At 40.3% G+C, this 21,806-nt stretch overlaps 1 protein-coding gene across 1 annotated transcript; it reads left to right on the forward strand.

Annotated features, from left to right (window-relative positions):
- Positions 1-1,727: 1,727 nt before the first annotated feature.
- On the forward strand, positions 1,728-10,209 carry LOC310815335 (adhesion G-protein coupled receptor G7-like). Its single transcript, XM_083685069.1, has 15 exons — positions 1,728-2,149; positions 2,266-2,370; positions 2,481-2,590; positions 3,026-3,169; positions 3,507-3,592; positions 3,771-3,910; positions 4,128-4,235; positions 4,523-4,695; positions 5,540-5,695; positions 5,825-5,937; positions 6,500-6,831; positions 7,330-7,411; positions 8,306-8,464; positions 8,944-9,103; positions 9,396-10,209. Exons 1-15 carry the CDS (start codon positions 1,966-1,968, stop codon positions 9,636-9,638), a joined length of 2,295 nt encoding a protein of 764 aa, XP_083541195.1. The 5' UTR covers positions 1,728-1,965; the 3' UTR covers positions 9,639-10,209.
- Positions 10,210-21,806: the final 11,597 nt, after the last annotated feature.

Consider the following 21,806-nt stretch of genomic DNA (forward strand, 5'->3'; position numbering starts at 1 on the left):
TGACAATTGATTGTTGTGTTGAAGTTGTACAGTACAGTATATCACAAAGCAGTCACACCCCAGGAATGTAGCTTAATCCGGGTTTAGAATATTGCCTCTGCCGATGGAGGTTCATACACAGTTTAACTATTTCAATAAAAAAAAAAACTATTTCAACCCTACAAAAAAAGAAGATTGAATGTGAACTGAGTGATTTTAAAGGTGCACTATGCATCACATAAAAAACCTCCCCTTGATTTGAATAATACCAAAAACATTATTTGTCAGGACCAAAGAATATTGTTGTATAGGAAGGCATCATAGACATTGGGGTCTATTTGTATGTAATGTGAATGCTGCATTTATGAGTTATCTGTTTGCTGTGAGTATTGTGAAGACATCAACTACTGTAGGACATTGTTTTGATGCAAACCAGCCTGACTGACTCCCTTGGCTGAATGAATGGAATCTAGATCTTGATCATTTGAATATTTACGCAATATTCAAAAACATTACTGGATATATACAGTTCTGGAAATATATTTGGAACCACTGATGTCATAAATAAGCCTTTGTATTTATTGAATTACTATCTAATTATAGTTTTCTTTGTCATACCCATACATTATGCAGGCCAACCTATAGTATATATACAGGATATATATATTATTTCCTGACTACGCTAGTGATGAAATCCAATTGAACCTCTTGAACAAGCCACCAGCCTAATTTCTCAGTGGGCTAAGAAGCGGCCTAATTGGACAAGCCTGCCCCTGCCCCTGTAACCGCTCCTCAGGCACACTGAGAAGTGGGAAACTAGCGGTACAGTAGGTGACATCTAGGCCAGCTTTGGGGTTGGCCCTGGCTGCACTGCGCTTATTTTTATTTTTATTGTTTTACAAAACAAGATATTATTTTGGCCAAAATGGACCGGCCCTCTCTCGAACCATCCTATAGTATAACCAGTCCGGATCTGCTGTTGGTAATCATTCAAGTACAGTACAGTGATAGTCACTGAGTTATTTTTATTTGTATTTTTTTACTGTCTCTACAGCAACCATTTCTACTAATCATACAAATCAAACTATTTCTGCCCTACTCACTACTACTGCCCCCATAACTACTTCTGCCCTAGTAACTACTTCTGCCCCCTTAGTCATTACTACTGCCCCTGTAACTAAGTCTGCCCTACTCACTACTACTGCCCCTGTAAGTACTACTACCCTTGTAACTACTACTACTACTGCCCCTGTAACTACTCTTACTACTCCTGTAACTACTACTACTACGACAACTACTACTACTACTGCCCCTGTAACTAAGTCTGCCCTACTCACTACAACTGCCCCTGTAACTAAGCCTGCCCTACTCACTACTACTGCCCCTGTAAGTACTACTACCACTACTGCCCCTGTAAATACTATTGCCCCTGTAACTACTACTACTACTGCCCCTGTAAGTACTACTACCCTTGTAACTACTACTACTACTGCCCCTGTAACTACTACTACTACTCCTGTAACTACTACTACTACGACAACTACTACTACTACTACTGCCCCTGTAACTATTACTGCCCCTGTAACTACTACTATTACTGCCCCTGTAACTACTACTACTACTCCTGTAACTACTACTATTACTGCCCCTGTAACTACTACTACTACTGCCCCTGTAACCACTACTTCCCTAGTCACTACTACTGCCCCTGTAACTAAGCCTGCCCTACTCACTACTACTGCCCCTGTAAATACTATTGCCCTTGTAACTACTACTACTACTGCCCCTGTAAATACTACTGCCCCTGTAACTACTCTTACTACTCCTGTAACTACTACTACTACGACAACTACTACTACTACTACTGCCCCTGTAACTACTACTGCCCCTGTAACTACTACTACTACTGCCCCTGTAACTACTACTGCCCTAGTCACTACTACTGGCTCTGTAACTACTACTATTACTGCCCCTGTAACTACTACTATGACTGCCCCAGTCACGACTGTTGACCTTCTTACTACCACTCTCCCCACCACGACCACTCTATCTACAAATACCACTCTACCTACCACGACCAGCCCCCCTCTGGTCTGTGTCAATGGAGGTGAGCTGCAGAGTGGGGTCTGCATTTGTCCGGATGAATGGACGGGAGAGACCTGTTCAACAAGTGAGTCCAAACCCCAGACCCATCTCTCACATTTTTGCTTCAGTTTCAGCAAACTGTAAAAATTTAAAATATAATTCTGTCCTTGCTGAACAGTGTTTCACTACTTGCTTTAATAGAACATTTCTGCCACGAAGACACCATTGGAGAATTCTCTTTTCAAAGAACTACTGTTGGCTGGTTTGCTTATTCTGAGCAGTTGTGTGATCTGGACACAAACAGTGGTATGTTTCAGACAAATGTATATTATGATTAAGGCCTACAATGTTATGAATTGCTTTTCTTTGAACACATCATTGATCTTGTGAACAGCTGCTTAATTTTGCCCCACCAGCTGGTCCGCCAAGGGCTACAGTGAGATGTTTGGAAAATGCTGGGTCTCCACAGTTTGATAATCCACAAGTTATGGATTGTGATTTGACCCTCAGTGAGATTCAAGGGAATGTAAGTACATATTTGTATTGTATCCCAGATCATGACAAGTCTTGGTTTTGATCTCTTTTGTACAGTTATGATAAAGAATTGAGAGGGATTATCAATTTTGGTGGTGATTTTGGCTCTAATGTAAATGTGCAACTATCAACATTTTGACAATTTCAATAATCCTAAAGAATTAACAAGAGAGAAAATAACCTACTAATTGTGTTTGCAATTGACCCACCGTAAAGCCACAATCCGGAGTTGTTAAAGCAGAAAATTGGTTGTGCCACCACTCAGGGTAAACAACACAGAGAGACAATTCAGCTACGCAACTGTTATCAAAAGTTTAGTTATGCAAATGTTTTTTTTTCTCCAACTCTGGATTGTGGCTTTAATTGATGATAACCTGTTAGCCATTTATGTTGGGTTTCATAGTATATCCTTCTTTTTTCAATTCAGATCGCCAGCACCACTGATTTGCTGCGGTTGGCAACCAATACTCAGATTCTGACGTCCAGACCAGAACAGCTATCAGCTGAAAACATCACCACTGCAGCTCAGATTGTGAACACACTCCTTCAAGTGTCTACAGATATCACAGAGGTAAAGTTTTATTTTTTAAATCTTAAATCACTGCCATCTGGTAATAATCTTTTGAAATACCCCCCTCCATTGATGATGGCCAACGGATGTGTAATGTCATGTTAGAAATGACTTGATATGCCAGACTACTGACACTATCACATTGCAATCTAATCATAAACAAGACAATGTTTTGTTTTTCAACTAAAAGCTACAGGAACTCATGTTAAACTTGATTTGAAATCATATGAGTATAGTGTTGGGGGCATTAAACACTTGAGCATGATGTAGATTAGTGGACAAAAGTGGACCAGTAATTTGGACATTGTGGGGTCAGTCAGTGTTGTTTCGGTTGCAGGACATTGCTTTGGCAGCGGTGACCACAACCAGCCAGCTGCTGGATGCCAGTGAGCAGGTTACAGAGGAGAGTCATGCTGCTAAGAGGTGCTGTAGATAATATGCAGTAAACAAACAAACCAATGGGGATATGATTTCCATCTTTCACTTTGCTTAAGTTGAATGTCATATTCAAGGTGTGCACACAGGATTCAAGTGTGTGTGTGTGTGTGTGTGTGTGTGTGTGTGTGTGTGTGTGTGTGTGTGTGTTTTGATTCTCTACCAGCCTCACGATTACCTTAGAGCACTTCTGCCTGACCCAGCGAAATAATGTGTCTCTGGTGGTCCAGCCCAATCTTGCAGTCCAGTGTGTCCAACTGCAAAGTGAGGACACATTAGGGGTCCAGTTCTCTCTAAGTCTAACTGGTGGGTGTGCCTGCTACACATTGTCATCTAAGCGATTTGATCTGATTTGATCTGTATTCTCTTGGAGATATTTGTAATTGCACATGCTTTGTGTATTTTCTATTATTTTCAAATGTTTATTTGCAGTCATTGGTCTTATAGTAACAGTAAGCAGTACAATAACTCCACACATTTGCCTGCTTTAAATTCACCAAAACAAATTCACCTTATTCCTCAGGACAATCCCATAGCTTTGTGGCAAATAGAATCCAGCTGAACACCAATGTATCTAAACTGGTTGTGTCCAGATATACTGATGTCCAGATATTTATAGGATTTCCCTCAGGTGAGCCAAAACAGGTGCTAAAACACTGGTTACCAGCTAGAATTTCCTTGTATTGTTACCAACAGTATTTCATTTATGTCTGTATTTTCTGAAATAAGGTCAACAGTTAGCAAGCATTTGGATTGCCCTAAGCATTTAAGTCACGTGGTAGAGATACTGTATGCTGTAAACTCTTGTAAAGGTCAAACAATCTTAAACCATGTACCATACAGATGAAAGTTGACATTTTTTCACAACTTTCTCTCTTGCTCTCTCTACTTTTTTCCTCTCTCCCTCCTTTCATTCAGATAAGCGTCATCAAAGCTCAAACCTCTCTATTGGTTTTGTGCTTTACCAAAATGACAGATTCTTCAGATCGACAGCTTTCAGAGCCCAACTGAACACCAGGAGAAGGGTCATATCTGCCAACCTGAAAGGAGCTGTGAAACCTGAATATGTGGAGATGTTCTTTAGACCCCCAGTAAGAGCTCTGTTTGATAACTCTATATCATCCCACCAGAATGCACTGCAGGAGTGCACAGCACGACCAGTCCTTGGGAGATGCTGTCTTATTTATTTTCAACCTTTACATTTACATTTACATTTATGGCATTTAGCAGACGCCTTCATCCAAAGCGACATATAGCAAATACATTTGTTTAAGTAAGTAAATCATCTATCCATCAGACATCATAAGATAAAGTAATCAATACTCAGACCAGGGGCCATTGGCATTCACAATGCTAGAAGAAGATTTTTCTTTTTTTTTTGCTTTGCAAAAAGTACAAGTGTGTTTTTATGGCAAAGTGCATAGATTAAATAAAACATTTTCAATTAATATGTGTAAATGTGTCCACGGGGAAAATAGTTATATCACACCCTTGAAAAACACAGTCGAAATGTCCTGGTGTTCATGTGCTGGCTCTGACAAATAAATGAAAATATTAAACAGACATCTCTGCTATACTGCATGGGTTTTCCCCTCTGGACATTTTGCCATTTTGCCTTTTTGGGATCAGCAACTTAAACATTTACTTAACAATCTTAGCTGCGGAAGGAGTTTTGTTTCAACAATAAATATGTAAATAGTCAATAGGCGTACAGTAGGTACTTTGATTTGAGCTGGCTGGGGAAATGAAAATGGCTCTTTGTTATCCATTGACCATTTGTAAGTGAACAAGGAAGTCAGAGTTTGCTTTCTAATAACAGATTATCCATCATATAACATGGTCACTTATTATTTCCTTGTGACTGTTTTAAATGAGAAATACAAGCATGTCTTCGCTGAAGAATGTACAGAAGTGTATGTTCATTTCTGTTCCCAGAAAATCTCCAATACGTTGTCCTTGTACAGCTATGCCTGTGTGTTCTGGGACTACACCTTAAATGACTGGAGCACTCAGGGCTGCTCTAAAGTGAAGAATTCATCAGAGGGTCTGCGATGCCACTGTACTCACACCACTAACTTTGCTGTGCTCATGGTAAGTGTATTAATCTCCATTTAACTGCCCTCACGTTGCACTCCGGTTGACTGGATCATACTGATACGGGTGACAATTTGCTCTCCAGACTGACAAACTTATACAATCTTTTTTTTCTTCTTTTGTCAGTCATTTAAGTTGAATTATAAATACACTGAAGCCCTGAACTGGATCACCATCTTGGGATGCTCATTGTCTATTGCAGGCTTGAGTTTAACAATAATTTTCCAGATCATGACGAGGTAAGATCATATTCGCAGGGATGTGGTGAGGAGTAAGTGCACGTAAAGTCGTTGAGGTGTTCATGCACCTTTCTATTTCATACCTTTTTACACCTACTGTACATTGCGCACCTTTAGTGTTGTTTGATAGATCCAATACCTTAATCATACCCAAAGGCACTCTCCATCAGCTCTTAACGGCCTAGTATAGATCAGCCTGCCTTAATTTCTCATTGTATTCTGTCGGAAAGTGTGAATACCTGGCTGCAAGAATGTTAACAGTTAGCATTAGTCTAATGATCGCTATGCTGCTTCCCAAAAGTAATCACGATTTAGCAAAAGAACATCCAAGGACATTTTAGTACAGTACATCACAGGTAAGTGGGGAAGTGTGCCCCTCTTAGTCCAATAAAGTATTTTCTATCTATTTCAGGGACCTGTTTTTGTGCTAACCTTAGAATTAGTAGCTGAAATTATCCCAAAATCATGTAGCATTTTAGTCAAGGTCAGCTGATAGCTGAAGTGGTATAACAGTGTTCTATTCTTGGTTGGTCTCAAACAGTGTTGTATTGCCCATCCCCAGAAAATCTCGAAAGACCAGCCCCACAGTCCTCTTGGTGAGCCTTTCTTTAAGCCTCCTGGTCTTTACAGTCCTCTTCCTGGTTGGAGTGGACAACCCTCACAGACAGAATGGCACACAGGAAATAAAGGAAACCAACAGCATCCCTCTTTCTGACACATACACAGAGCAGGACCACGGACCTTGCACTGCAGTGGCAGCCCTTTTACAGTACTTCCTGATGGCTACCTTCACCTGGAACATTCTCTATGCCACACACATATTCCTGCTCATCAGGAACACCTTTGCAGCGCCCTCGTCACACTTCACAGCCTTCACTGTGATAACAGGATGGGGTAAGAGTAGGGGAGACTGGGGACAAATGCAACATGTTTTTACTTTATTACTCATGGACCTCTCTACCTAGACTAGTCATTTTTTTTATATTAGAAACTTCTGTCTACTAATCTAATCATTCATACCATTTATAGGTCTCTATAGAGGATCACAGGGTTGTGGGTAATTGTGACAGTGGATGGCATCAATTGTAACACCTTCAGAATACACCAAATAAACTCACTTAGCTCCCAGTCAAGACAGTGTAGCGTCATCGAATTGGCATCACTGAATGCATTTTACAGCTCTGTAATGGTTTTCATGTTATAGCTGCTTGCTCTAATTTCTTTTTCTAGCACTATAGTTGCTTCTAGCATCTATTTTTGATGGTCTTACTTGTGATAATTGTGACATGTGGTGTCTCACCAACTTTAAATGCACTGCGCACAGTAAATAGCATTTTTGTTTTAAAACATGCATTTTGTAACAATGTTCTTACAACATTATTTGGCCCTTAGGAGTGCCTGCAGTGGTGGTTTCCATTACGTTAGGAGCTACCTACAGAGTGGATGACCCATTGGGCTACCGGCAGGAAGAATTGTGAGTCAAGTCTTCCATCAAGTTAGATAATCTATTTAATAATTTGTTCGTGGTTTAAACTCACCTTTCAAGCGGCTGAGATGGTTTTAACTTTTGCATCGTGCAATGGAAATATTAACTTCTGTTATGAAACTACTGACATTTGATTGAACTTTTGCACTCCAAAGTAAAACTGTTGTTTTACATAACTGCCTAATATGTTAAAACCAAGAATTATCAGATCATTACTCATTCCTGTGCACAATTGAAAACCAAGGGAGTGTTAATTCTATTGAACAAGAAATTAAATGTGAAGTTTGGCATGGTCCAGGCAGATGAGGAAGGAAGATACTGCTTTGTAACTGTTTCACTCAATGCTACTAAATATTGTCTGGTGTCTATGCCACCAAATGTTTTTGATTCATATTTTTTTGAGGAGCTAAAACACAAAATGCTTGATTCTACAGATGTGGGGCCTGTTTTAGAATTAAACTCGTAATGAGACAATAACGACAATATATCTTGCATTCAAAAAGAAATATCCCATTTGGAAACACTGCAAAAGTCCCAATTCCAATCTGACAGAGCAAAACAACTTGCCTCAGCTAAGGCATAATATAATCTATTGACAAACACTAAAGCAGTATGAAAGCACTTACAATAAGACAGGCTACATATGAATTTGCAGCCACACCCAGTTGGGTCTTAAACAATCAGTTAAAACTTAAACAATCTGAACGTCTAGCCTATTGAAGCCGTCAATGACTTTAATAGCAACCTGTGTTTTTCCCTTCCAAAATCAATCACATATTTAATTTTTAAGGGCTTTAGAACGGCCATCTCTTACGACACAACAAGCGGATGATTTTCTTTGTTTTATACCACACATTCTAACTGTTTACCTTGTCCTTCCAGTTGCTGGCTTGCTGCTCTAGACAGAGAGGGGAAGTTTGACTTCAAGAAGCCAATGTTTTGGGGGTTTCTGATCCCTGTAGCATTGATACTCATCTTGAACACTGTTGTGTTTGTATATTTTGCATTTACAACATGCAGGACAAACCCAGAGCTAACCAGGTAATTCATATTCTGGCCATTTACAATGTACATGTTGTACAGTATTCTTGAGTATTTAATTCCCCCATAACTCTACTGAAAATGTCACATACTGCATGATCCATGTACGTTCCATTTGCAATTCCAGTGTGTTAAGAACCTGATTTCAATATAATTTCAATTATATATGAATATACTTGCAATAAATGCATTGGAAACATGGCATTGCAACAAATTATGTTGCAACACAATATTGATACAATATATTATCAACACATTTTTTATATGTATTTCTAGTAGGGTAGAATATGCTTAACAAGGGAAACCCAACATCACATGTTAAACGTAATATTACATGAGAACTTGCAGAAGTTGGCTAGCTTTCGGCTTACAGTATATCACTTATTCAAGCATCGAGTATTGAGTTGAATTCAGAGTTCAAGATTTGTGTTGCATTCTGGTGGAAGAACACAGTAATATATCCATGCAATTTTCCTTAGTACAAGGCACACCTCTAAGAAGAAGAAGTTCCAAAGCAGCATCTCACTATCAGTGGTGCTAGGCCTGTCTTGGACAATAGGCTATATAATGCTCATCACCAGTAACAAGACCCTCCACAACATACTCAACATTGCCTTCTGTGTTTTCACCACAACTCAGGTTATAAAGCACTGGGTTATATTTTATTTTACATTCAGCTATTACTTGAAAATTAATGATAAAAAAAAGATAATTACAGTACACAATATAGTACACAGTATTTAATAATTACTCTTTTATTTTCTAACTACATCATTTCCAATTAGACACACTTAAAATTCAAGTGTTACCCAACAGTCTGTACACAAACTGAAATTTGTTGTAATTAGACACAAATGGAACAATAGCAGTTTTCTGTATGAAAGAACAAGTAAGTGATGCAAATAAGTTGAGGTTTTCTTTCTCTCCACAGGGCCTGCATATCTTCTTTTTTTTTACAGTAAGAACATCTCTTTTCAAGAAAATGGTAGTAGGTCTATTGAAATCTTTCTCTTGTCCTGAGATTTCCCTATACCCCACGAAAAGGTATTCCCTATGGGGGCGCAAGAAGGAATTATACAGAGACCTGAACGCAGAATTCTCAAGCCATTACGATGTGCCTTGTTCATCAGATACTGCCTCCACAAAGACAGGAGAGGAAACTACTGGCCTGTGAGTTTGAGTAAAGCTAACAGTGTCTCACATTTGTAGCTGTATTATACACTGATAGTTTTGCCTCAATTTGCATTTCAAAGAAGCTGAAATGTGGTATAATGTTTTACATAGACATGAAGGGCTAAACAGCCAAGCTATGATGTCAGAACCTATACATTGTAGTGTTTAGACGGTTAATCATGTTTACTGTAGAATACTCAGGATTCTCGTTTTTCACAATGTTCACAATCTCTTTTTTTATATTTGTTTTTGTTGTTGTACAACAAAAACATTTTTACCTCATCAATCACATGATGCAGACATTTAGCCATACATACATAAAAGATAATTTTAGGGTTAGCAGTTTATTTTGTTAACTGGACTTCTTTATTTGTCTACAGTCCCTTATAGTCCTCTCTTGATCTTTTGGGGTTTTTTTAACTTCTATGGCTTAATACTTGTATTATATTCCTTTGTTTTTATATCTGTGTTTTTGACAGATCTGTTAAGCAGATACCTCTCCCTTTGTGGTTTTTTTCTAAGCGCATTGTATTTGTATATGAAATGTGCAAATAAAGTCCTATCGGTTGATTGAATAATTGATTGATTTACCTGTATTAATGAGGCTTGTTCCATGACTGCATATAAATATTCTTATTTACAGTAGACATGATTTATTTTGTTTAAGAATACTCTACATCTGCAGATGTCGATTATTATTACTTATTATCAACTGCTGTACAGTAGCCTATGTCAGTTAGGACCTCTACTTATCCATTTAGTTCTCAAATACACATGGTCTCTTTTGTATGTAACTCAAACAACCACATGGAGGTGCTCACTCTCTATTGCCAAAAATGTTTCTTGAGATAAATAAATGTCCATCAAAACTGCTCACCAACCCTCTCCAATCTCAAAACGATAAAGCCAGAGGGTGTTAAAGAAAATACATTGGATGTTTTCACTTTCAATTACTGTAAAGTTTTTGACTTTGCAAGATGTCAACAAGATCCAATGACATTTTCATATATTTATTTATTTATTTATTTTTAATACTAATCTAAAATTAATATATTGACTGTACTTAAAACGTATCATATGTGTGCATGTTTTAGCTTCTTCTTGAAATCATCTGTACAGTGTATATTTCTCTCTCAAAATGGAGTTCCATGGATGGAGAAAGGAGGCTGATGTCTCTCATTCATTTGTGGTAGGGCTTCTCCAAGTGGTCCAGGTGAGCTACTACGTGTGCAGGCATTTGTTCCAGCTCAGCACTAACGCGCCTGTCTCAAACAATCAATAAATCGATAATCAATAAATCATAATCTTTAGTTTGGGCCACAATTACTTGAATCAGGTGTGTAGGTACAGGGCTGAAATGAAAACCTACACACCCAGTAGTTCTACAGGACCAGAGTTGGAAAGGCTTGACTTTTGGGTAAGTAAGGGAACACAGTTTAGTGAGAAAAGCAGCCCTTCTGTTTGGCAGCACTGAGGGTAGCACTGTACATAGACAGGGAGCAGTCAGAGAAAGGCTGACATGACGTTTCAGCCCTTTTTAATGCGCACATGTTCACTTTTACTATGAGAGTCATTAGTTTCCCCCTGTGTGCCCTCTGCTCTCTCTCTGTCTCTGTTCCAGTCCTTTCCTGGACACACACGTCACGCTTTGAGAATCAGACCTTTTTCTCGGAACGAAGGACTGCAAGTGGTTGCAGGGCATCCGTTATAATGATCTGTACATTTCACCCTTTTGCCTCTTGATTTCCCGTATTAGAGGAAAGCAATACGGAAGACGGAAATGGATTAATTGGACTGGACTCATGAACATTCTGTTTTGTTGAGGTTCTGAGAAAAAAGCCTTTATTCATAGAAAGAAGGTGTATGTGTTCAAGGCCATCAGACTAGTTCAAGCAGTGGTTGAACTGTAGTATTTCAACCAGGCATGAGCACAGATTTGTACTGTGGTAGTGTTCTGGGACACTTGGGGTCACATTTTGTCTAACATGACTAAATGGGTGTCTTCATTCTCTAAACATTCAGTCTGTGAGTGGTCCATCATCCTTCACTCAGCAAGGGCTTGTGTCTGATCTATGATAACACATACTAAATATGTCTTTCAACCTATCTTTACCCCTGATCACCTGATTTATAGATCTATCATAACATACATAGATATATCTTTCAACCCTGTCAACCTGCCTTCACCCCAGCTCACCTGATTTAAAGTGAAACAACAGGGAAAGAACACTGGAAAAGCCCCCATCGCAATAATAAAAAAAACAAGCTCTGGATTTGGAAAAGCAAATTTGTCAAGACACAACGGTCTGTTACCGGGGCAACGGCTCAGCTGGATCCAGGGTTGTCAACCGGGGGGTGAGAGACTATGGACAGGAGTTGTCGAGATTCCCTGAGCCCCAGCTGATCCAAGCACTGAATCATTCCTTTGGTAGTTTGGTGTTCTTCGTGGGAGCTTGGATAAGGTCCAAAGGCTTGGCAGAGGTTGCTAGGAGTGTGTGTGTGTGTATGTGTGTGTGTGTGTGTGTGTGTGTGTGTGTGTGTGTGTGTCGGTTGCAAATATCCCAATGCATGTAAACCACAGCCATAACACTTGCGCTCTCTCCCAATCACGCAATCATTAAAGACAACCCAGCAACAGACCTCAGCATACACTCTTGTATACTCATTGAAGTCCAACCGTATCATGTTGTTTTTGACTTATTGACTACCATGAGACTGCTTTGACTGTATCCACATGCATTATAGTTGTGGGAAATTTCACGTGCGTTTCAGGAATGTGTCTGATTTTGGATCGCCTGAGTGTTAACATCCACTGTTAGATGATTTGAGAAGCTTGTCCCCCCTCCTCCCCACCGACCCCCTTCCTGTGCTGTCAACACTTGGCTCTGTTCTCAGTTATGGACCCTGAACGGTTCAGCTAATATTAGAATAAGAGTGGTAAAACAAGAAAGAGAGGGAAAAGAAAATAAGCCCATTTCTTTTTCAAAGAGTCTGACCCAAAGGTTTAGCGTTGTGTATTTGCGGCGTGCCCAGGAACGTCGGCACGTGCCAGAGGTATGACCTCACGTGGGCCTGTTGAACTGAGGCATGTGTGCCGAGGGATGGGCCAGGCCTCCTTGCGGGATGCACCCCTGAGCTCAGAGAGGGAAGACAAAGAAGATACATTCATCAGTCATGATGGCACTCTTACAGCTCTGCTTCTCCATGCACTTGTATCTATTCAGTGTCAACCTGAGATCGCTATTGTGACCGCGATGTGGCCAAGGCCTAGTGGCGGATGCGGCCTCTATGGAACATCCCCTCTACTATTACCAGAGATTGCGGTCTGCACCTCATGTCGGAAATAGGATGTGTGGATTGATCTAGTGTGTGGGGTTTATTGTAGACATCACATGCTCGTCACCTGACAGAAACATTAAACAGATCCAATGTTTGAACCTGTGTTGTTGGTTGTCATTGGTGGACTATCTATGACCTGTGTTGTTGGTTGTCATTGGTGGACTATCTATGACATGTGCTGTTGGTTGTCATTGGTGGACTATCTATGACCTGTGTTGTTTAGCATATTCACAATGTATCTCCTTTGTTTCCTCAGCACTGAATGTCTGAAAATCTGAAATCTGCTGAATTAATGTGGAAACCTCAATATCAATAACCAAATGTGAAGTGTATTAGTTATGTTGGTTTGGGGAAGAGAGATCAGGCTCCCTCTGGGATGATTTGATTGATTTGGAGTCGTTTTGTCCTTTGGACATATGCTTAGACTACTCAGTAACAAACAGCATATGCAGCAATGATGACCGAGGGAGACTGCTCTCTCTCACTCTATCTTTCTCTATCTTTCTCTCTCTCTCTCTCTCTCTCTCTCTCTCTCTTTCTCACAAACACAAACAACAGAAACACACACTCTATCCTCTAGACCTCATGCCCCTGCAACATCCCATGCTAATGGAAAAGGTGACTCCTCTGTGCATCGAGAACAGGCACTTCAGCCCTTTATAAATGGAGTGAATATTCACTCTTCCAAAAGCTATGATTTTTAAGGCCTCTTTTAAAAAAACCTGGGTGGAAACATTAGAGTCTTAATGTTTCAGATGAGTATCCCGGCCTGTTTTCATATGTCAGCTTTATTTAAAGCCTTTGTGGTGTTTAATTGTGAGCCATTGAGAAGATGGATGACTTTTTCAGTGCACCAGCATCCCAGTAACTGCAAGAAGATGCCAAGGCATGGGAAGGGAGCGGCATACCTGTAGATGACATCATAAGTGGTTTCACGAGATGAAAAATGTAATGCTAGGGCTACACCATTATTCACTGTTATTCTGTTATTTGGAAATTGCATTTGTTCCAAGAGATATATTAATACTCAGCACATCTGTGCATATCTCTTGGGTGCTCTTGTGGCTGAGGCCCACAGCTGTTTACAACCATTCTTGTAACTCGCTTCACCAGATTCTAATCTAAGAGAAGGGCAAGGGAGGGGAAAGAAGGACAAATGGATGATCTGGTGTCTGGAAGAACCTATGCATGAGGTAGAGTGGGAAGGTAAATGAGGGGCAGGTCTCACTACTTAGTGACAGCTTCGAACCTCTTCAGACCATTGATGTAAAGATGCTGTCTTATGAGACCTCATTATTACTCGCTCTGGCACTCAGTGTGCCTCTGGCGACAGTAAGGTTATGTTGCACATCCGTGTCTGACCTGTGTGCGTGTGGATTTGTATGTCTGTGCGTGTGTGTGCATGCATTTGTGTGTGTGTGTGTGTGTGTGTGTGCGTGTACTGTATGATAGTTCCAGAAAAAGGCTAATGAGTGAATGAAGGCAATTATTTTGTGTACTTGAGAAATGATGATGTCTTATTTTCACTTGCATAATCCGTCATACCACATCTGCTGACACTGAATTTTTGTATGGAACATAGCTGTGGAATATTCCTACTTTTGTCATATACCATATGCAAGGATTTCCTGTCCCTAGTATCTCTGTTAGTCTGAACTGAGGTTTTACCCTCACAGCAGGTCAGAGCCAAACAGTCTTTTTTATACGTACGAGTGCATTTTCGAAGACGATTACTTCTTTCAGGTTATTTTTCCTCCATTAATATCCCGCACTGTCCCTTAATATCTCGCTGTGTGGGAAATTAAGCTCATCTACAGACGCAAGCTAATAAGATGATGATGTGTGCTTTGTGTTTCATGCTATATTTAAGTTGTCTCTGGTTTCCCAACCACACCGATGAGGGGAGAGCCAGTGTCACTGGAGAGGAAAACCAGCAGACAGGCCTTTGGAGTGTCATAGGGGAGCTGATCCTCATAAAAATAACTATCCCCCACCTTCCCATCTCCAGACCATGCTCCTAACCCCTACAGAGAGAAGTACAGCAGCAAGGACACAGTGCACACTTTGTTTGGACACAAGGAAATTATTATGATTTAGTATGCCGAACATCACTGCTGCGGGACCAATGCGGACATGGCCCATGATTTGCATTTATCCAGAACCAAATGACTAACCAGGCCTGCAACGTTCTCGCCCTGTTACGTAAACCCAGCACTAGCCTCTCTCTGGTTTTGAGGCCCCAACACCACACAATGATGTCATACATATGTCACTGGGTCTGGTGACACAGATGATCTACTGACCTCATGCCAGATTTGGGAACATTCAAACATTCACTGAGGGTAAAATCAGTTTCACATCCCTGTGAAGTGAAGTGTATCTCTGTAGCTTCAGTAGAACTCCACTGCATCCTGGTGCATCTCAGGTCAGTCCAACCTCCTCTGTTCCAGGTGCAAATCAGATGCTATGATGCTAATTGAAAGATATCTCCTCCACTGTAAATCATGTAGGACTCACACTGAGTTGAGCTCCCGAACCCCTGGTCAATCCTTTGGCTTTTTGAAAACTCCTTGTGAAGTGATAGATATTGCGACACATGGTGCTTCAGGTCGTAAATTAGCCTCTCCCTGTGAATCTGGTCTCTTTCCTCTATATGTGTTTAAAGAAAGAGGGATTAGTATTTGGCAAACAAGTGAGTCACGGTAAATCACCAAGATAGATTACTGACTGAGGCGATTTTCCCTCTTGCCTATGTTGAGGAGTGTGTCGAGCAAAAGCAGAGACTTTTCCTTTTAGGGAGCTGGCCAATGGTCAGTGCCATAGCCATGATAGATATCAGAATGTCTCAGGCCGTTCCAACAGAGCACATATATTTCATCTTAACCTTATCAGCTGGCTGGGAACTGGTGTGTTAAGCTAAGTCTATAAATAATAGCTTGCCATCTGCTTCCTCACCACAGTCAGGTTTTGAATTTTTCCAGGTAACTATTTCGGTTTTTGGGGAGTGTAACCATAAATGTGGAAAGGAATGCTATAACCAGGGATGCAGTGGACTGTAATCACATGTTAAAGCCATTTAAGGACCTTTTTGAATTTGCAATTCTAGTGTTAGTGTTTGCACTCTCCATTTTCTCTGTCCAGCTGTATAGAGCATTTATTCATCTTTTATTACCACTACATCCCTCCACAAAGCATGAGACCTTAATACAATCGTGTAGGTGAGCATTTAATTTATATTGCCACTGCTGTTTCATGACATTTAGTCAGCACTGCTGTGACAGAAAACACACTCAAATAAGGAGGAGCCAGAACAGCTTGAGTGGAACAGGTGGATGGAATATTTTCCATTATTTTATTTTATTCATAAAGAAGTGTTTCTCTTCCCAGTATCCAAGGTAATGACTCAGTAGTAAAGTAGTACAGTATTTAAAGGACTTTGCGAACAGACTCCCTCTGTTCTTTTTGTCTATTTCCATAGAGTAAGATGTCTTCTGTCACTTCTCGACTATAGCCGGAGCAAATGTGTGGGAGGCCAGATAGCTGTCTCTGTCACCTAAGTAGATAGAGATGTGGGAACCCTGTTTTATTTGTTGGCTTTTGTTATTCTTCCACTGCTCACATATTGAAATGACTATATCCTTTACCTTATAAAGCCTATGAGGTTTCAACTTAGCATGCAGGTAAAAGGCCACAGACAACACCCTCAGCAAACATTATACCAAATGACCACATGGTGGCATTATATCAAGTGGTTAAAGATGGAATGTCAAATGTACAGATGCTGAATGACTATATTGCAGCAGGTGGTGGGAGGCACCATGTTATGGCAAAGCGATGAATTCTACCCTTGAGGTCTGGGGCTAAATCTGGGAAAGTAGCTAAGAATTTTTTGAGGAAAGTGACAGCAGAATCCTGCTGATTCCTTCCCCTGTACAATTAAGTTCTCCCTAAACAAGAAACACCACCTGAAAACACAAAAAGTACTTCACAAGATGTGGTCCAATCAGCCTTCGCCTATACTTGAAAATGAAACACTTGCTTTAAGAGGTCTGAATTACCCGAGGGCTCGTTTTGAGTGGTAGCTGATGTCTCATTCAACACATAGGCACATTTCACTCCATGTCATATGGGGTGGTCTTAGGACTTTGGTAAAAGCAACGAGAGAGTGATAGCTGGCACTGATATGATGCTGATATGTGACTTTGCTAAAAGTAATGCACAGCACCACAGATGGTGTTTGTCTAGGAAGAATGCACAGGTGGACCACATATTCCCTCAGCTTTGTTCCTCTTAAACACAGCTGTATGTCATGGGATAGGTTTAGTTCAAGAATGTTTTGCCTTAGGGAAGAGTGAAAAGGCGGTGGTCATGTGTGATTAGGAGAGCACGTACTGACTTTCTCCATGCCTAGAATTCTAAGAATTCTAGAATTCTCTGTTCTCATTGGTATAATCTTTATGGCCCTACACTTGATCAAGGGTGAAGGCAGTAAATTCAGAAACATTGTGATTCTGTGCTGCAATAAATCATGCTTGATTTCACACAACCAAACAGAAAAAGATCATTGCTCAAAAAAGATTTATCGTTGCACTAAAAGAACATTTAGGTGAATCCCAAAAGCTTGGGAATTAGTTTCAAGACACCATGAAGTCTAACTTTTTAATTGCATGTACTATAGGAGTAAAAACATAACTGCTATTGTAGATGTCAGTGTGACTGATTATATTATGACTATATTTGATTACATGCATTCATCTGAATATACTCCAAATGGACAGACAGATATGATCAGATAAAATCTATCACACACTCTTCTTTTAACTTCTATAGAGATGAACTATACTATGAGACATCACATGCTATGATTCATAAATGGCGCCATGAAACACATCACCCTTCTCATCCGTATTTTGAAGCTAGTTCCCCAGTGCACGTCTGCTAACCACCATGAAGATCTGCATGTTCATAACATTGCTATATGTGAATCAGTACCCAGCTAACCACCTTCTATTTCTAGGCTATTTATTGCTGCACACCACATCACTGACCCACAACGTTGGCACAGACCAACCAGGACCTCGTCATGGGTTTGCCCGTCTCAGTCAAGATGGTGATTCAGACATCGCCCGACATTGCAAATAGTGAGACATAGAGAGAGGGTACAAAAAAATAGTCCCTTGCTAAATCTATCACACTTGAGTGCTCAAGTTCTATAGTGAACATGTGATTATACATATTTAGGTAAGAGGGAATGAGATCATAAGAAGGACCTTAAGTCAACCCTAGTAGAGTATTCATACACTGTAGAAACTAAACACCCGCTTCTTAGAGGACACCAGCTTGTGCACTAGAGGAAGAGTCATAGGAAGAAGCCTTCAGGCCTTCAGGATGCGTTCCTTAAGCCACTGAGGGAGAGACGAAGAGAGGATTCCCCAGCAAGCTACATGACTTAGAGTGTTCCGCCTGAACTAAGCTCACTCCATTTGCTGGCTGTCTTTATTGTATTTGTTTATCCTATGTTGTTTATCGCTGTGTGTGTAATGCCTCTTACCCATGATTCAATTCTGTTAAACCCATGATTAATGTCTTGCTTTATTAGCCATGTGTCTGAACCATATGTTGTGTCTTTGACACACTCACCAGGTGTTTACTTTGTAATAACAATGTTTATGATGCCCGGAGTTGAGGCCGGTTTTGTAACCATCCTCATGTTTCTGTTGTGTAAGTGTATTTCTTCAGTATTTTTGGGTGGTTGATGCTTAATGCTTGTCTGAGGTCAGTTTTGGGTTTCTCCCATTAATGGTGGATTTAGGTTAGTAGAGGGTTAAAGGACTCTAGATCTGTGCCTACGGGCAACTTTTTATCCCTCCAAAAAGTGATGTAGTGATCTACTGCAGCATGATAACTAGGCAACCATTCAATGATCTTAACACAGACACATATTAGAACAGGGTAGTCATTTTCGCTTGTTATTATTTGTATGGTCATTTTCGCTTTTTCTGTTTCCTGAGTAAAAACAAGGTGCCAGCAAAAGTGGCACTGTAGGTACCTCAGTTTTTTCTAGTCTGTAACACAATAAGCCTATGTAACTATTGTGTATACTGTACATGTGTATGGTCCTTGACCAATAAAACTAACACTGTATCATCCCCTTGAAACATAATGTGCTGTCGAATGTGGTTCCCCTTTGGGTTGAATGTGAAGTTAGTCTGTGGTTTGTTTGCACACCCGTTTAGCATAGGATGAGAAGGAGGGTTAAGAGGAGTCATGTTTTGGTTGCAATGGAGCACTGGAGCAGACCTTGGAGGAGTCTGGAGCAGATTAGAGGTGCTCTGTAGAAATAATCTAAACATTGAATATAATTGTTCATAATTGCACACAGCTGCAGTGGTTGAAATAGTTGCAGAGATGTGGAGTGCATTGTGACATGACATCAGACCTATCTGATGATGTTTTGAGAGACTCCAACTGTATAACAGAATGATGTTTAATATTTTTTCTATTTTACTACTCTTCACATGGTTATCTGTCCAGTACAAGTCAGTTTTAGGCCCCAGCCAGACTAATCCATTGTATCCGTTATTACTGATTGAGCCAATGGTTTCTCTACGTGAGTCATCCATTGACAGACAACAGAGATGAAGACAAGGACAACAGAGATGACAAATGTTTGGAGGAGTTACAGTTTTAACAGTCTGTTTTAAGTGTCACGTGTTCATGTTTTTCTAAGATAGTTTTCTGTTCTTTTTCTACCTTTGAAACTCAACAAGGATTTTACGGTGTCAGAAACTAACATAACAGCGCATGTTCCTTGCATTTGTGTAGTAATTAAGTTGACAGCTTCTCTTATGTGACCCTCTGTGTCTGCTAAAATATTTACCCCTGCTCCTTGTGAATTCAACCATTGTTTGGGGCTTGTTTCCTGAAAGGCTACATCCCCCATGAATGTTCACCACATTGAGATTAAGCCCTCCCCAGCACACATGACAGGAGAAACAAATGATTTCTCCTCAAAAGAAAAACAAGTAATGGTGTTTAATTTCCTGGCCTCCTTTAAGGTCTCACCCCGGCCAAGTTATACTCCCATAGGAAAATGGTCCTATCCATACTAATTATATATATATATATACATATATATATATATATATATATATATATATATATATATATATATATAGAGAGAGAGAGAGAGAGAGAGAGAGAGAGAGAGAGAGAAAGAGAGATTTAAAACTGTGTGTAAGACAATCATTTCAAAATGCTTTTTGTAAGAGAACACTATTGATGAAAACAGACATCAACATACGTAAAGACTTTGTCTAAAGCAGACAAAAATACTTCATGAAAACCTTCTCCAGTATAGGAATTATGGGTCTCCAAAGTTTTACTGTTTGAGCTTTGTCCATTTCTAGGGGTTTTGAATGGCACACACACAGGATGAAGCCATAGGCGTTAGTAGAGTTCCTGTCCTCATATTCCCTTCTTGATGTGTCTCAGAGGTCTAATTTGGTTGTAACAAGACATGATATTTCATTACTCGTTTGAATAGCCATTTTGTTTCCATGGTACATGATAATAAAAATCCATTCTATGTGGCTCATTAGGGGTGAGCTTGGCAGAGGAGCGATCCATTGTTATGACTCAAAGGGAAAGTAAACTTGTTTACTGAGTGCGCCATGGTGGTTTGGGACCTCTTGAACCAGCTTGCTCCGGTGCTCCAGGTTTTTCTCTGCGCCGTTCTGCTCCATCTCTCCAGGAGATTTATAAGCAAGACATTTTCTAACCTTCCATTTTAAATAAATCCGAGTAAACCACAGTTATCAGTCAGGAGTCCCTTTACCACTTGGGTTACACCACACCTGTTACCTGGCAACAACCTCTATCAATGACTGCCTAAGAGAAGGGGACCTTTTATGAGGGAGGTGCAGGGATCTCAGGGACGGGTTGTTTTTATGAATACCCAGATACTCTGAGCGCACTGCATGTTTCCAAGATCCTGGCTTGTCGACAGGTCGTTTATCAGAGGGAGCTGAAGAGGGTGGTATTTCACTCCTCAATTACAACAGGAGCATCCTCCCTCTATCTGATGTGGCTTATATGTGGCAGTTAAATAGTTCCTGTTGTCTTTGACTAGGCCTGGGAGCTTGCCGGGAATATCATCATGATCTTATAATGACTACTGAGGCAGAGATACCCATAAGCCCTTTAAAGATATAGTTCACTCCATTATTAAACTTTAGACAATATTTTCAGACTTGGAAAAAGGTTTATTGTTGAGGTGAGTCCACGTCCCACAACATCTGTTGCATGGATCTTTGCATAGATGAGCACGGTCTCATTTCATCATTTTAGACGGTGCCTCATCTTTCATTTGAGTTTGATGCATTCAAATGGATGGATCTACACAACAGGTCGAACAGTAGACCACTTATGAGTTCAGAAAACATCTGACAAACAATGATTTTGGATGGAGCTGGCACTTTAAGCGGGATCCCCATTAGATCATCGCCCAGCTTAACAACAGACCCAAACACAGGAATGTGAGGCCCCAGCTCGTGTCTCACAGTCACTGTCAGAGACCCATTTTCTGCTGTTTCAGTGGGTGAATATGTGGTACGGTCTTTCGTCTTGTCCTGCTTTAGAAGCATTTCATGAGCGCAAATGCACATGGATGTGGTTAACTCTATGAGAGTTTACTACAGTATAGTTGGCCCAAAGATGGCTTGTTGTGGTAAACCAGACATACCTGTGGTAAATGCAGGTTGCCCACACTAATGGGTGAAAAGGGTAAACACATCAGACAGCCAAGGAGGATAGTTATCTCCTGAGTCAA

Source organism: Argentina silus (genome assembly GCF_951799395.1).
Source record: "Argentina silus genome assembly, chromosome: 14".
Lineage (NCBI taxonomy): Eukaryota > Metazoa > Chordata > Actinopteri > Argentiniformes > Argentinidae > Argentina > Argentina silus.

Coding starts and splice junctions, on each gene's coding strand:
- LOC310815335 (XM_083685069.1), top strand. CDS start 1,966: ATGACTGCCCCAGTCACGACTGTTGACCTTCTTACTACCACTCTCCCC. Junction 2,371..2,480: donor TGATCTGGACACAAACAGTG/GTATGTTTCAGA, acceptor TTGCCCCACCAG/CTGGTCCGCCAAGGGCTACA. Junction 3,911..4,127: donor GTTCTCTCTAAGTCTAACTG/GTGGGTGTGCCT, acceptor CTTATTCCTCAG/GACAATCCCATAGCTTTGTG.